Genomic DNA, 15,643 nt, shown 5'->3' with positions numbered 1-15,643 from the left:
CTTTAACACCCCACTTTCACCAATGGACAGATCATCAAAAATGAAAATAAATAAGGAAACACAAGTTTTAAATGATACATTAAACAAGATGGACTTAATTGATATTAATAGGATATTCCATCCAAAAACAACAGAATACACATTTTTCTCTAGTGCTCATGGAACATTCTGCAGGATAGATCATATCTTGGGTGACAAATCAAGACTTGGTAAATTTAAGAAAATTGAAATTGTATCAAGTATCTTTTCCGACCACAACGCTATGAGACTAGATATCAATTATAGGAAAAGATCTGTAAAAAATACAAACACATGGAGGCTAAACGATATACTACTTAATAACGAAGTGATCACTGAAGAAATCAAAGAAGGAATTAAAAAATACCTAGAAACAAATGACAATGGAGACATGACGATCCAAAATCTATGGGATGCAGCAAAAGCAGCTGTAAGAGGGCAGTTTATAGCAATACAATCCTACCTTAAGAAACAGGAAACATCTCAAATAAACAACCTAACCTTGCACCTAAAGCAATTAGAGAAAGAAGAACAAAAAACCCCCAAAGTTAGCAGAAGGAAAGAAATCATAAAAATCAGATAAAAAATAAATGAAAAAGAAATGAAGGAAACAATAGCAAAGATCAATAAAACTAAAAGCTGGTTCTTTGAGAAGATAAAATTGATAAACCATTAGCCAGACTCATCAAGAAAACAAAGGAGAAGACTCAAATCAATAGAATTACAAATGAAAAAGGAGAAGTAACAACTGATGCTGCAGAAATACAAAAGATCATGAGAGATTACTACAAGCAACTCTATGCCAATAAAATGGACAACCTGGAAGAAATGGACAAATTCTTAGAAATGCACAACCTGCCAAGACTGAAACAGGAAGAAATAGAAAATATGAACAGACCAATCACAAGCACTGAAACTGAAACTGTGATTCAAAATCTTCCAACAAACAAAAGCCCAGGACCAGATGGCTTCACAGACGAATTCTATCAAACATTTAGAGAAGAGCTAAAACCTATCCTTCTCAAACTCTTCCAAAATATAGCAGAGGGAGGAACACTCCCAAAGTCATTCTACGAGGCCACCATCACCCTGATACCTAAACCAGACAAGGATGTTACAAAGAAAGAAAACTACAGGCCAATATCACTGATGAACATAGATGCAAAAATCCTCAACAAAATACTAGCAAACAGAATCCAACAGCACATTAAACGGATCATACACCACGATCAAGTGGGGTTTATTCCAGGAATGCAAGGATTCTTCAATTTACGCAAATCAATCAACGTGATACATCATATTAACAAATTGAAGGAGGAAAACCATGCGATCATCTCAATAGATGCAGAGAAAGCTTTCGGCAAAATTCAACACCCATTCATGACAAAAACCCTGCAGAAAGTAGGCATATAGGGAACTTTCCTCAACATAATAAAGGCCATATATGACAAACCCACAGCCAATATCGTCCTCAATGGTGAAAAACTGAAAGCATTTCCACTAAGATCAGGAACCAGACAAGGTTGCCCACTCTCACCACTCTTATTCAACATAGTTGTGGAAGTTTTAGCCACAGCAATCAGAGAAAAAAAGGAAATAAAAGGAATCCAAATTGGAAAAGAAGAAGTAAAGCTGTCACTGTTTGCAGATGACATGATACTATACATAGAGAAGCCTAAAGATGCTACCAGAAAACTACTAGAGCTAATCAATGAATTTCGTAAAGTTGCAGGATACAAAATTAATGCACAGAAATCTCTGGCATTCCTATACACTAATGATGAAAAATCTGAAAGTGAAATCAAGAAAACACTCCCATTTACCACTGCAACAAAAAGAATAAAATATCTAGGAATAAACCTACCTAAGGAGACAAAAGACCTGTATGCAGAAAATTATAAGACACTGATGAAAGAAATTAAAGATGATACAAATAGATGGAGAGATATACCATGTTCTTGGATTGGAAGAATCAACATTGTGAAAATGACTCTACTACCCAAAGCAATCTACAGATTCAATGCAATCCCTATCAAACTACCACTGGCATTTTTCACAGAACTACAACAAAAAATTTCACAATTGGTATGGAAACACAAAAGACCCCGAATAGCCAAAGCAATCTTGAGAACGAAAAACGGAACTGGAGGAATCAGGCTCCCTGACTTCAGACTATACTAATCAAGACAGTATGGTACTGGCACAAAAACAGAAAGATAGATCAATGGAACAGGATAGAAAGCCCAGAGATAAACCCACACACATATGGTCACCTTATCTTTGATAAAGGAGGCAGGAATGTACAGTGGAGAAAGGACAGCTTCTTCAATAAGTGGTGCTGGGAAAACTGGACAGGTACATGTAAAAGTATGAGATTAGATCACTCCCTAACACCATACACAAAAATAAGCTCAAAATGGATTAAAGACCTAAATGTAAGGCCAGACACTATCAAACTCTTAGAGGAAAACATAGGCAGAACACTCCATGACATAAATCACAGCAAGATCCTTTTTGATCCATCTCCTAGAGAAATGGAAATAAAAACAAAAATAAACAAATGGGACCTAATGAAACTTCAAAGCTTTTGCACAGCAAAGGAAACCATAATCAAGATGAAACGACAGGCCTCAGAATGGGAGAAAATATTTGCAAATGAAGCATTAATCTCCAAAATTTATAAGCAGCTCATGCAGCTCAATAAAAAAAAACAACCCAATCCAAAAATGGGCAGAAGACCTAAATAGACATTTCTCCAAAGAAGATATGCAGACTGCCAACAAACACATGAAAGAATGCTCAACATCACTAATCATTAGAGAAATGCAAATCAAAACTACAATGAGATATCATCTCACACCCATTAGAATGGCCATCATCAAAAAATCTAGAAACAATAAATGCTGGAGAGGGTGTGGAGAAAAGGGAACCCTCTTGCACTGCTGGTGGGAATGTGAATTGGTACAGCTGCTATGGAGAACAGTATGGAGGTTCCTTAAAAAACTACAAATAGAACTACCATATGACCCAGCAATCCCACTACTGGGCATATACCCTGAGAAAACCATAATTCAGAAAGAGTCATGTATCAAAATGTTCATTGCAGCTCTAGTTACAATAGCCCGGAGATGGAAACAACCTAAGTGTCCATCATCGGATGAATGGATAAAGAAGATGTGGCACATATATACAATCGAATATTACTCAGCCATAAAAAGAAACGAAATTGAGCTATTTGTTATGAGGTGGATAGACATAGAGTCTGTCATACAGAGTGAAGTAAGTCAGAAAGAGAAAGACAAATACCATATGCTAACACATATATATGGAATTTAAGAAAAAAAATGTCATGAAGAACCTAGGGGTAAGACAGGAATAAAGACACAGACCTACTAGAGAATGGACTTGAGAATATGGGGAGGGGGAAGGGTAAGCTGTGACAAAGCGACAGAGAGGCATGGACATGTATATACATGCTACTGAACATAAGGTAGATAGCCAGTGGGAAGCAGCAGCATAGCACAGGGAGATCAGCTCGGTGCTTTGTGACCGCCTGGAGGGGTGGGATAGGGAGGGTGGGAGGGAGGGAGACACAAGAGGGAAAAGATATGGGAACATATGCATATGTATAACTGATTCACTTTGTTATAAAGCAGAAACTAACACAATTGTAAAGCAATTATACTCCAATAAAGATGTAAAAAAAAAAGATGTGGTACATATATACAGTGGAATATTAGCCATAGAAAGGAACGAAACTGGGTTATTTGTAGAGATTGTGGATGGACCTAGAGTCTGTCACAGAGTGAAGTAAAGCCAGAAAGAGAAAAATATCGTATGTTAAGGCATATATGTGGAATCTAGAAAAATGGTACAGATGAACATATTTGCACGGCACGAAAAGAGATGCAGACATAGAGAATAGACATGTGGACACGGTGGGGGGGGAAGAGGAGGGTGGGACGAACTGGGTAATTAGGACTGACATATATACGCTACCATGTGTACAACAGAGAGCTAATGGGAGCATGCTATAAAGCACAGGAAGCTCAGCTCAGTGTTCTGTGACGACCAAGATGGCTGGGTGGGGGTGGAGGGGGAGGGAGTTCTCAGAGGGAGGGGATATATGTGTACATATAGCTGATTCACTTCGTTGTACAGCAGAAACTAACACAACATTGTAAAGCAATTATACTCCAATAAAATATTTTTTAAATAAAATATAAAAATCTTTCAGTTAAAAAAATAAAAAGCACAGAAAGTAAAAAAAAAAAGAATTTACTTTTAATGTGGAGTACATGCACTTTACAGCCTAAACCCCTGGGTCGCTGAGGAAAACCTTTTGTTGCGGTGGGATCACAGAGAAATACAAAGAGAGGAAATGTGACATTTTGTAGAAGTATAGAGCTGGAAGGGAAATAAATTTGTGAATTCCTCAGCACACAGCTTCCTATGAGGCTTTCTGTTTCTGATATCTGTGCAGAGAAATGGATTCCCCTTATTGCCCCTTCCACTTTTTTCTCTCCGTCTCTACCAAGTCCTTTCTCTTTCCTTTTTTTCACTCTGTTTTTCTCATACCCAATTCCAATTGCCTGTTCCTTCCCCTACTTTCTGTTCCGAACTGGCCAGGCTCCTGTCAGTTATTTGTGAAATTCTGTGCTGAAGGACAGAAAGATGAGGCAGCTGGCAAGACTGGTCCATCGAGAAAGCACTTTGGGGGACTGACTGGAAGAGAAGGGTTGGTAAATGGTACACAGGTGTCAGCCATCGTTCAATTAAGTCTTGGGTTTACCACTTGATTAATTTTTCATTAGCTATGGTTGCTATGGACTTGACTCAAAGTTCAGCATGTTCCATTTCCACATGGATGCTTAAGAAAAACCACATTCTCACACACACACACGAAAATAGAATTTGTTTCATAGTTGTTTATGACCCTTGATTTTCATCTCTTCTCCATGTGCTCAGCATGTACACCAGGGCAGAGCAAAAGCGAGCCTTCCCTCTCCTCAGTCAGCTCTCTCACCCTGAAGGCCAGTCATCAATCAAGCCTTGATTTTCTTAACATTGATGAGACTGGGCTCTGTATTAGTCAGGGTTCATCAGAGTAAAAGATCCAATAGTGTGTGTTTTTGTGTATTGACAATTGTATCAGCCATTATGAGAGAGAGAGACAGAGACAGAGACAGAGAGAGCAGAGAGAGAGAGAGAGAGGGAGGAAGAGAGAGGAAGAGAGAGGGAGGGAGAAGGAGGGAGAGGTAGGAAGAGAGAGAGGGGGAGGGGGGAGAGAGAGAGAGAGAGAGAGAGAGAGAGAGAGAGAGAGAGAGAGAGAGAGAGAGAGAGGGAGAGAGGGAGAGAGAGAGAGGGAGGGAGGGAGGGAGGGAGGGAGAGGGAGGGAGGGAGGGAGAGGGAGGGAGGGAGGGAGAGAAGGGGAGAGAGGGGGAGAGAGGGGGAGAGAGGGGGAGAGAGGGGGAGAGAGGGGGAGAGAGGGATTCATTTTAAGGAACTGGCTCAGGTAATTATCACTGCAGGGCAGACCAGCAGGTTAGAGGCCCAGGAACTTGCAGTTCAAGTCTGAAGGCGATCTGCTGGCAGAATTCCTTCTTGCTCAGGGGAGGTCAATCTTTGTTCTCTTAAGGGCTTCAGCTGATAGGCTGAGTCCCATGCATATTATAGGAGGCGATCTGATTCACTACTCTAAGTCCACTGATTTGAATGTTAATCTCAGCAAAAAAACCACTTTCACAGAAACATCTAGAATAAAGTTGGAACAAATTTCTTCACTTGCTAAGCCTCTTGGTTAGTGATTAGAGAACTAGACAGTTGGTGCACCCGTTGTTAGGAATTTGGATTTGTATTATGATAACTTTAAGTCCTAAGTTATGTTGTGTAAAAGATTCTATCCCGTACCACTGAAAATATTTTCACAGTAATTATGGCTAACGTTTATATTAAAAGCTTAAGATCTGTATATATAGAAGGGTATTTCATTAAGAAGGGGAATATGGGGGAAACGCAGAGAGAAAAATTATGAGAGGGAGATTCTATTAGTTAGTACCTGCTATATGCAATAGGGCAGATAGAAAAGCACAAATATAGCTCCTTGACAGAATTCCCTGACTTTACAAGTTTGTTAGAAAAGAAATCACCATGCACAATACAACTGGAGAAGCATAATATGTTCTAAGCACTACAGTTATGCTCAGAGAGCAATCTGGGTTGGAATAATCTAAGAAGGTTCAGGGAGAAGGTGAGACTTGAGCTAAGATTTATAACGAGCTAGGGGAAAAGGGACAGCCTTCCACAAAAGGAAAACAGCTGGGGGCAAAATTCTGAGGCTTGAGAGAAAGCATCCTTGCTTTGAGGGCACCTGTGGCCCAGGATCAGAAGGGGGAATAAAGGCCTTCAGCTGCAGTCCAGGGACAGGGTAAGAAAGGCTTTGGGGGAGCTTGTCAGGGGACTGCTATCTGACAAGGGCCTTACTCAAGTACTTCTCATTTAGCTAGGGATGGAGCAGGTTACTGAAATTCTGGGCTTCAAAGCAGGGTTTATGTTGAGAATTTTGATACACTAAACTGATCAGAATGGACTAGATTGCAAGGATACAGAAATGGCTTCAGCTGTGCTCCCTCAAGTCGCTTCAGATTTTATCTAGCCTTCTGTCTGACTGGGAGGGAATTGCTTGTTTATTATAGTACCATACAAAGGACGGAGAAAATGTAAATTTTCCATATCAAAGAAGGGGGAGACTGGTGTTGGAGGTTATAGGGTCTTTCAAACCTCCCAGTGGATATCTGTTATGACTATAGCATGCTTCCCACTATTTTCTTTGGGACACAGCTCTCCTTGCTGAACTATAAAGAGAAGGTAAGAGCCAGGTGTGATGCTTATTATACTGCTTTCTTCAACAGCCTAAAAAACTTTCTCACAATTTGGAAGGAGATTTTCAAATTGGTGTGGTAGAAGGAGCACCTGGGCATTTGTGTCTAAAATCTGATGTTCTCACTTAATAGTTTTGTGCCCTCGGAAAACTTCAGTTTTTGTGCCTTTGTTTTTCTATAGGCAAAATAGGGAACTGTGAAAGAGAGGTTCTCCACTGGCTTGTACAGCACCTCCCACCCCCATCACCTCTTGTGGGGCTTTGCAATCCTGTGTGTGTGTCGGGGAGGGTTGCGTTTTAATCGTGTGTGTGTGTGTGTGTGTGTGCGTGTGCGCGCGTCGGGGAGGGGTGCGTTTTGTATTCTTAAGAGGAGTGCCAAAGCAACTAGTGGGCAGAAGCCAGACACCAAATATCTTGCAATGCCTGAGGCAGTCCCGCAAACGAAGAAAAGTCCTGCTCCAAATGCCACAGAACCCCATTAAGAAACGCTCATGGACCCTAAGGGTCCTTCCCACTTTAACATTTGAGGACTTCACTAAGCCTTGCACTTGGAGGGCCACGCCACAGGCCAGGGCCTCCCGTGCCCGGCACATCCCCCAACCTCACCAACTGCTAACCAAATCATCACTCAGGCTTCCACATGTATTTCACTTCTCGGAGATACCTTCCCTGGTGCCTGTTGCCGTCTTATAATTCTATTGTTTGACTGTTACTTGATTAATATCTGCCCCCCTCCCCGACTCGGTCAACTCCTTAAGAGCAGGGCCCGCAGCACTCACCTAATACTTTCTGAATATAACAGGCGGAGAGCGGATGCACAGGGGAAGAACAAGCGACTCGAAAGCGCGCCTCGCCGGCGTCTGACGTCACCTTGCAACTTCCGTTCCTTCCCGCCCCTCCGGCCACCCCTCCTCCCTGTCCGTGTTTGTTTCCGGCGTTTCAATAAAGCTCGATTCGGCTAGAAGAAGACTGTTCTTCCGGAAAAATGGCGACTCCCGCTCGTTCGCCGGAGTCCCCGCTGGCCGCGGATCCGCCGCCAGCAGCAGGGGCTGCCGAGGACGCCGAGTGCCCGCCGCCTCGCCAGCCTCAGCCCCCGCAGAATGTTCTCGCTGCCCCGCGGCTTCGAGCCCCAAGCTCCCGAGGACTTGGGGCAGCGGAGTTTGGCGGAGCTGCGGGAAATGTTGAAGCGCCAGGAGAGACTTTTGCGCAACGTGTAAGCTTGGGTCCCGCCGAGTCACCGCCGGGCTCCTCGGGTTCAAGCTCCCTGGGACGCGTCCCTCCCCGCCCCCACCCCGATCTCGTCCCTGGAAGGTGACCTTGCTTCAGTCAGGTTCATTCCAGGCCCACGGGCGAGTGGCCGGCCTACAGTCGCAGAGCCGACCGCTTCCAGCCAGGCGCGGGGCGCCTGTGGGGATGGCTTCCTAGCGTTTCAGCTCGTCATTAGCTCCTCGTTGGTTTTACCCAGCTCCTGTGTCGGTTCTCCGAAGGGGGGGATCTGTATCCCAAATCCTTTCTCCTTCCCTCCTCCCCAGTAGTGCCCCAAACATCTAGTCAATTTCATCTGTAGATCCCTATTTTTACAGGAACTGTAGGAAATGGGAAGAGTGGGATAAAAGAGTTGATTTATTAGGCAAAGAAAGTTTGACTCCCATTCAGCTGGTAGACTTAATAGGTTTTAGCAGAGGATCGGTATAATGAAAATGATTTCTTAGGAAGCTGATTTTAGCAGGTCGGTGCAGGATAGTTTGAAGGAATAAGAGGCAGAAGAGAGTAGGAGGATATTTTCAGAGAGGTTCCCAGTAGGGGAGTTGTAAGAAAGTGAACTAGAAGGGTAGTTGTGGGATTGGGAAAACTTCATCAGGTATAGGATAATTTGAATATGTAGTCGACAGAGATGGCTGAAGTTTCCAGCCTGTATGGAACACCATTAATAAAAATAGGAAAGTTGGGGGAGGGGAATAGGTCTGAGATGGATTTACCAGAGCTGAGTTGATGGAAGAGTTAATTATATCTGATTAAAAGCTGGAGAAGTGATCAGGAGGCTCAAGAGAGAGAGAAAAGTTTGGGAAAACATGGGCATCGCAACTGGAGACGGATGTTAAGTTAGAATTGGGGGAATGAATGTCGTGTCATAAAGAATAGGGGGCCTGAGATCTAACCTTCCCTTCCCATTTTGTATGGCTGAAGAAAAGGAAATCAGAAAAGGAACTTCTGCCACTTAGCAAAAGGGGCAAATGATCACTTGGGGGGCTTCTTACAACTATTTTGACTTTGTGAGAATGGGATTTTAGTCTACAGTGGTGAGTTAACTTTTGGTCTTAGGACCCCTTTTACTCTTAAGACAGCATCCTGAAGAGCTCTTGTGTGTCATATCTACTCATATTTATCATTGTCTTAGGAATTACAAGTAAGAATCTTTAAAACACAAGGATACACAAGCACACACATTCTATTAGCCATCAGAGCAATGATATCATCCATATCATGGGGCCTCTGGCAAACTCCCCTGTACTCATGGTAAGAAAATGAGAGTGAAAATGCCAAATAGTATCTTAGTGTTATTATTAAAATAGTTTTGATCTTGCAGATCCATCCACCTCCCCTCCCCATGAAGGTCTTGGAGATCACACTTTTAAAAACTGATGATTTGGGGGATGTCTTTTATTAGTATCATGCTTAAAATACTTCTGCAGAAATTCTAATTAGATGAGACAAATGAGGCATATTCCCTATTCTTCCTGCAGCCCCTTCTTTTTGGGGGGTATTTGGATAATGATTCTCTTATTTCATTCCTGTTTTGGGCCAGTTGGAAATTGGATTTTTGACTTAAAGATTGATTCTTCTCCCTTTGAGAATAATGCTTTTTTGTCTGTATATCTCAAGTTTAAAAACACGGCTGTCTCTAATGTATACTGTTCTTTTCCTTTTGCCAGAAAATTCATTTGCAAATTGCCCGACAAAGGTAAAAAGATCTTAGACTCCGTCGCCAAACTGAAAGCTGCCATTGCAGAACGTGAAGAAGTTAGAGGAAGAAGTGAACTCTTTCATCCCATTAGTTTAGACTGTAAGGAGAGGCAAAAAGCGATTACAGCTGTTGATGGGGACACAGATAAGGCCCAGAATTCTGACCAGATACTTGATACTTCATCACCAGTTCCTGGCTGTTCCTCTGTAGCTAACATCACATCATCTCAGACAACCTCACAACAACAGGGACTGGCACGTCCGACTCTCGGAGGCGATGCTGAGGCCCCTGAGGCGGAACACACAGTGAGCGAAGGCCCAGCTTCCAGCATCAGAACTGCCACGCCTTCCTCATCTGCAGCTAGTGAGCTCCTCACTCAGCATCGTGCTTCAAGTCAAGTGGAGGGTCATCCTAGCAGCTCGGGCGACCTGTTTATTGATAGGTTACAAAGGATCACCATTGCAGACCCCGCTGAACACCACTCAGAAGAAAACCAGAGTCCTGAGAACTTGGCCGGCCTTTGCAGTGGGCTGCAGAAGAAGCCTCATTACATGGAAGTGCTAGAAATGCGAGCCAAAAACCCCATGCCCCTACAGCATAAATTTAAAACCAATGTGTAAGTACCATCAGAAGCAGGCTTGTCACAGGAGCATAATGTCTGTTAAACTCAAAAAACTGGGAGAATGCTTTAAGGTCAGTGGACTTGGTGTGAGAACTACTTGTACTTGGGAATGAGGGTATTGTGGAAACAGGGAAACTAGCCTGGCTGGAGTGGAGGATTCATGTTGAAAAATGCTTTAGTTTTTTTAGCCAAATAATTGAAAAGGTCTTCAATGACAGATGAAGTGTTAAATTTCAGGAGACTTCAGCAATGTCTCATATTAAACATGGAGTTAGAGAATTTATTACAGTTTTTTCCAGAACCATTTTCTGGTATGTAGTTCCCCCTTTGACTAGACTGTAAGCTAAGGGGAAAACAACTGCAGGAGCTGATAGCCTTTCTCAGTAAAAAATATTTGTGTGCTCACTACATGTAAGCAGCAGACGCTGTGGCCGTACAAGAGTAAAGATTCTGCTCCTTATGGCGTTTACGACCTAGATGAGGACTCGCGGCTTACACGCTTGGAAGAACGGTAAACTGTATAATAATTTCAGGAGGAAGGGAGCTGAGGAGGGGTTAAAAAAACTGAAAACAGATTTGGGCAGGAGGAGCAAATGAACCCTGCTTCTAAGGTCCTTGTCATAGTTTTGTGTCCGAGATCTTCAGAAAAACAAAAGCTCTTTGCAAAGAGTGTTATTTATTTATATGCAAATATAACATTCAAATCAGGGAGTAGATTTATAAGAATGTTAACATCAGATACAAAGTCTAACCACTACTGCCTTTCTTTGAAAAACTGAAAGCCTATTAGGTAAAAATACTTAAAACCAATTTTTTTGTTATAGAGACTTTAAAGTTTAGTCCTATCTTACCATTCATTTTTATAACCTCAAAACTATTTCTTCTGCATAGAAAACCAGAATTATCTTACATTAATTTTTAGTTAGGAATAAAAAGTAATCGTTGATTATTTGGTCATCTTGTGCGTGGTGAGGTATCTTTCCTCACTTCTAGGGAGGCAGAAGACCAGAAGCATCATCTAGTCAATATATACAGCAGAGAATACACTGATCCTGGTTCTGTTTTATGGTCATTTAGCTGGAAGTGGGAGGAGAGTAAGGGAGTATCAGTGGAGGGTTCCCAAGGGAAGTTTATGAGAGACAGAGACAGAAGTGCAGTTATCAACAGGCTGGGCCTTGGTAAGTCAGGCTGTAGAAAAATGGAGGTTGGGAGGTGGGATAAGGGTGTCCTTTGGCTTCTTTTCTACTCTTCCTTTGCCCTCCTACATGCTCTTCTGGCTCTTCTGGATGCTGGAGGCCACCCATCATCTACTTCTAGTCCAAGTCTTCCCAGAACTTCAGATTTGTGTAGCTGTGAAACCTGACCATGTGGGGGTGATCTGTGGCACCTTAGGTTTACCAGGTACAAAGTAGAACTCATTTCTTCCCAAACTACTTTCTCCCATATTCCCTAAGTCAGCAGTGCCACTACCTTCTTTCTTTCCCTCCTTTCCATATCTGCTAGCCATGGAACCTGACAGTATATTTCCTTGACCTTCAACTCTAATCATTGTTATGTTCATCGTTTCTCCTGTCAAAGTGAAGACTCTCATTGCTCTCTTAGGCTATAGTTGTGGTCTGTCCTGGCCTAGTCTTAACTCTATCAGTCCATCCTCTCCACTGCTGCCATAGTGCAGTTTGTAAATGTAAACCTGAACCTGTTACATAGAATAGAAGTCTTCTCTGTGGACTGGACCCAGCCTACTCCGCCAGCTGTATCTTGCTGCCTTTTCCATTTTCTCCACTTCCAGTGCTTCCTGTGTGCTGCAGCCCTGTCACTCCTCACTCCCCGCTGGGATGCCATCAGGGATCCCATAATTTACATGCCGAATTCTTATTATTCTGAAACTCCTCAAATTGCACACTTTTTTTTTTTTTTTTTTTTTTTTTTTTGGCGGTACACGGGCCTCTCACTGTTGTGGTCTCTCCCGTTGCGGAGCACAGGCTCCAGACGCGCAGGCTCAGCGGCCATGGCTCACGGGCCCAGCCGCTCTGCGGCACGTGGGATCTTCCCGGACCGGGGCACGAACCCGTGTCCCCTGCATCGGCAGGTGGACTCTCAACCACTGTGCCACCAGGGAAGCCCCTGCAAATGTTTTTGAATGAAGAAAATGAAAACAGACTTCAGCTCAAGTATAAGCTGAAGAGAGAAGGGAAAGGCAAAGAGTCTATCTAAACCTATTATCTGTTAGAGCCACACGTTGTCAAATTACTTGCCAAAAAGGTGCCAATTTAAATATTTCTGTTTTTGAGGTAAATATGTTAAAAAAAAAAGTTTTATTTACACATGTAAATAGTGGTAAAGGGCTTACTATTACTTTTGTAGAAGAATTAATTGCCAAGGTTAAAGGCCACATTTGTGTGTATGAATGTTGCAAATACGTGTCTATGAAAAGGAAGTAGTCTGGTGGTGTAACATAAGTGTTGCTTCCTTCAGATTACCTTCACATCAACGTGATTCGTTGAGTCCTTGTCAGAGGAGGGGGTCTCCTGTCTCCTCAGAAGAGAGACGGCACAGGGACAGGAAGCATCTCGATGACATCACAGCAGCCCGGCTTCTGCCACTCCACCACATGCCTACACAGCTGCTCTCCACAGAAGAGTCGCTGGCACTTCAGAAACAGCAGAAACAGAGTTATGAGGTATTTAGGATATGACTTGTTTCTTGTCTGCATGTTGGACGCTGCTTGAGTAAGTCAGAATTTACTCCAGGTTGTTCCAGGGAGAGTGGGATTTAGTAGAAGGGATTAGGTGCTAGAGACATGGTTAGCTGACGACATCAGGTCTCAGATGTGTGCCTCTAGCTTGCAGAGTCTCACGTTTTTTGGAACTGCAGGGAACAGCTACCTGTGACATCAAGGTGGTATTTTCCAGGAAATATGGGGAGACTACTGCAAAATTTCACATCTCTGAAAGCCCAGGCTGTAGGTAGCAGTAGTATCTCTTCTTGGTCTTCCACCTTAAAAAACCTATGCGAGAGCTTGTCAGTGGTGGAATCTGATTGGAACCCTGCTAAGAGAATCAAGGAAGTGCGGTTTCCAAGCCCCTTCAATACAGGGAGAGCAGGAGAGGGATGGGGAGGTAGTGGTGTGTTAGGAACAGACGGGGTCGGATACACAGGCCTGCAGGCCCTTGTGAAGACTGAAGCATCTTCTACTTTTGGTTACTTAATTTTGGATAGCACTTTCTTCAAAGATCTGTGTGTTCTGCATGGAACTTTAAATATGTATGTTGACAGTCTGGGTATAAAATAATGGGATGGGAGAAAATTAAGTGTGAGGACCATTGGGAGGAAAGAAAGGGTCTGATATACTTGAATAGTAATAATTAGAGCCTCCAGGAAAATAGCAGCCAAACCTAGTTTTGCTTAGGTGGATTTTAATGGGGTACAATATGTCACTTACTACAAAATTACGTTGTTATTCTGCCTTGGCTTTCCATAAAAGCTCCGTTGGCATGGACTGGGATTTTCAAGGCACTCCTTTTTAAAAGCCAGTTTTCTTCCTCTCAGTGCATTCAAGTTATTGCCTGGTTGTAACTAAGCATTGAGGAATTATTTTTTAAGTTGTCTATTTGATCCTAAATGCCTGTCCGAAGTTATTTTTAGGCTGAATTAAACCATTCAGTTTGGAATTGGTTTCCTTGGTAGTACTAGTTCCACTTCAGTCCCACCTACCTGTGCTATCCGTGGCCTTAGGGGAGGGACATAAACAAGTTCCAGTGGTTTGGGGGGGCAGTCTGAGAAAAGTGAAGAGCCAGAGTAGGAATGAGCATTGCCACCTGCCATCAGTCAGTGACGGTGTCTTTGCATGTATAAAAGCACAGTGCCAATGTCTAAGACTGACTTAGACTTTTTACTGCATAGTACTTTTCATGGGAGTTAATTTGGAGAGGGATAATCAGTTTTTAGTATTCTTTGATTTTCGTTGTGGCATCGAAATGTAACTCTCAAGCCTGGAAGCCATGATTTAATCTAGGAAAGAAGATTCTTCCAGTTGGAGGATCAGTACAGCATTAGTGATTTTTGACATTTGATAGCTCAGATTGTTCTTCAGGGTTGTATATACACATGCACGTGCCCACATACTTGAAAATGTTTTCATGTTTATAACTGTCGTAGTGCTAAGCTGAGTCCTCAGTTTCTCATGTAGAGGTGGATATTTCAGTGCACATGGTTTATCAGTGGAAGTCTGTCATCACCACTATAGCAGGCTAGTAGTAGCTCTCCCCAGCCCTGCCGTGTGGTGTCTGTGGTAGACACAGAGTGTGGTAGAGAACACTGACTGGGCTGGAATGCCCCTTTATTTCCGGTTGTGTTCCAATGACTTCCCATTGAAAAATTGTAGGGAAAAGGTGTGAGTGTATAATTTTTGCTTCATTTTTTGTTTTAAAGGAGATGCAAGCCAAGCTCGCAGCACAAAAATTAGCTGAAAGACTGAATATTAAAATGCAGAGCTATAATCCAGAAGGGGAGTCTTCGAGGAAATACCAAGAAGTAAGGGATGAAGGCGATGATCAGTCCTCCGATGACGAATTCTGAAGATGGGCGTTTGGATCTTCTCCTAAATCTCTGCCTGTTGAGATCTCATTATCTTACATCAGACTTTCTAACAAGTATCAAGATCAGTGTCAGACATGGTTGAGAGAAAGAGTTTTGTCAAGTTACAACAAGGAAGCTATAAAAATAGCCCACTTTCAGAAGTTAACTTTCATGTGCTTGAAGAGTTTAATATTTGAATATTGTGTTTAATCACATTATATTAAACTTTTGCAGTATGTCGTGTGTTGGTCTGATATTTTAGTATATAGTAGAGCACATTTTTTTCTCTAAGCCAAATGAAAGCAGGTGATTAACTGCTTTTTTCTTTATACTTACCTCTACCAAATAGCATTTATTACATGTCTTTCAGTGAATTATTTAGTTGTCCCAGGCATCACCTAAAATGAATTACGAAAATATAGTTCTCTCCTTTTTTGAGTAATGAAGGGAGCAATCTAGAGAATTTTGTGCATGTTGCATGGGGCTGTTACAGGATTGGATGTGAAATACCAAGGAAGACACTTATAGAAAATGCTTAAAACGTTTGTTTCCTTCTGTCTTCCCTTAGGAAAAATGTTTT

The 15,643-nt window shown here is 42.4% G+C and overlaps 1 protein-coding gene and 1 long non-coding RNA gene across 3 annotated transcripts in view; one reads left to right on the top strand and one right to left on the bottom strand.

Annotated features, from left to right (window-relative positions):
* The window catches only part of LOC111177658 (uncharacterized), an 88,527-nt gene extending 80,208 nt beyond the window's left edge, over positions 1 to 8,319 (bottom strand). Inside the window, exon 1 of the long non-coding RNA XR_016392090.1 lies at positions 7,678 to 8,319. This is a non-coding gene — a long non-coding RNA (uncharacterized LOC111177658). The remainder of the gene's footprint in view (positions 1 to 7,677) is intronic.
* MYZAP (myocardial zonula adherens protein) overlaps positions 1 to 15,299 on the top strand; it is a 130,651-nt gene extending 115,352 nt beyond the window's left edge. The window contains exons 1-4 of one of the 2 annotated variants that reach the window (XM_022579607.2): positions 7,870 to 8,111; positions 9,832 to 10,479; positions 12,961 to 13,165; positions 14,917 to 15,299. In XM_022579607.2, the coding sequence (XP_022435315.1) occupies positions 7,999 to 8,111; positions 9,832 to 10,479; positions 12,961 to 13,165; positions 14,917 to 15,063 (1,113 nt within the window). In that variant the 5' untranslated portion in view covers positions 7,870 to 7,998 and the 3' untranslated portion in view covers positions 15,064 to 15,299. Of the gene's footprint in view, positions 1 to 7,869; positions 8,112 to 9,831; positions 10,480 to 12,960; positions 13,166 to 14,916 lie in introns of those variants that run through there. The other variant, XM_089907164.1, reaches the window with a different exon arrangement.
* Positions 15,300 to 15,643: the final 344 nt, after the last annotated feature.

Source organism: Delphinapterus leucas, chromosome 2 (genome assembly GCF_059928025.1).
Source record: "Delphinapterus leucas isolate spDelLeu-1000000601 "Yukka" chromosome 2, BTC_Dleu_Yukka2, whole genome shotgun sequence".
Taxonomy (NCBI): domain Eukaryota; kingdom Metazoa; phylum Chordata; class Mammalia; order Artiodactyla; family Monodontidae; genus Delphinapterus; species Delphinapterus leucas.
This window is presented reverse-complemented; position numbering and strand designations above follow the sequence as displayed.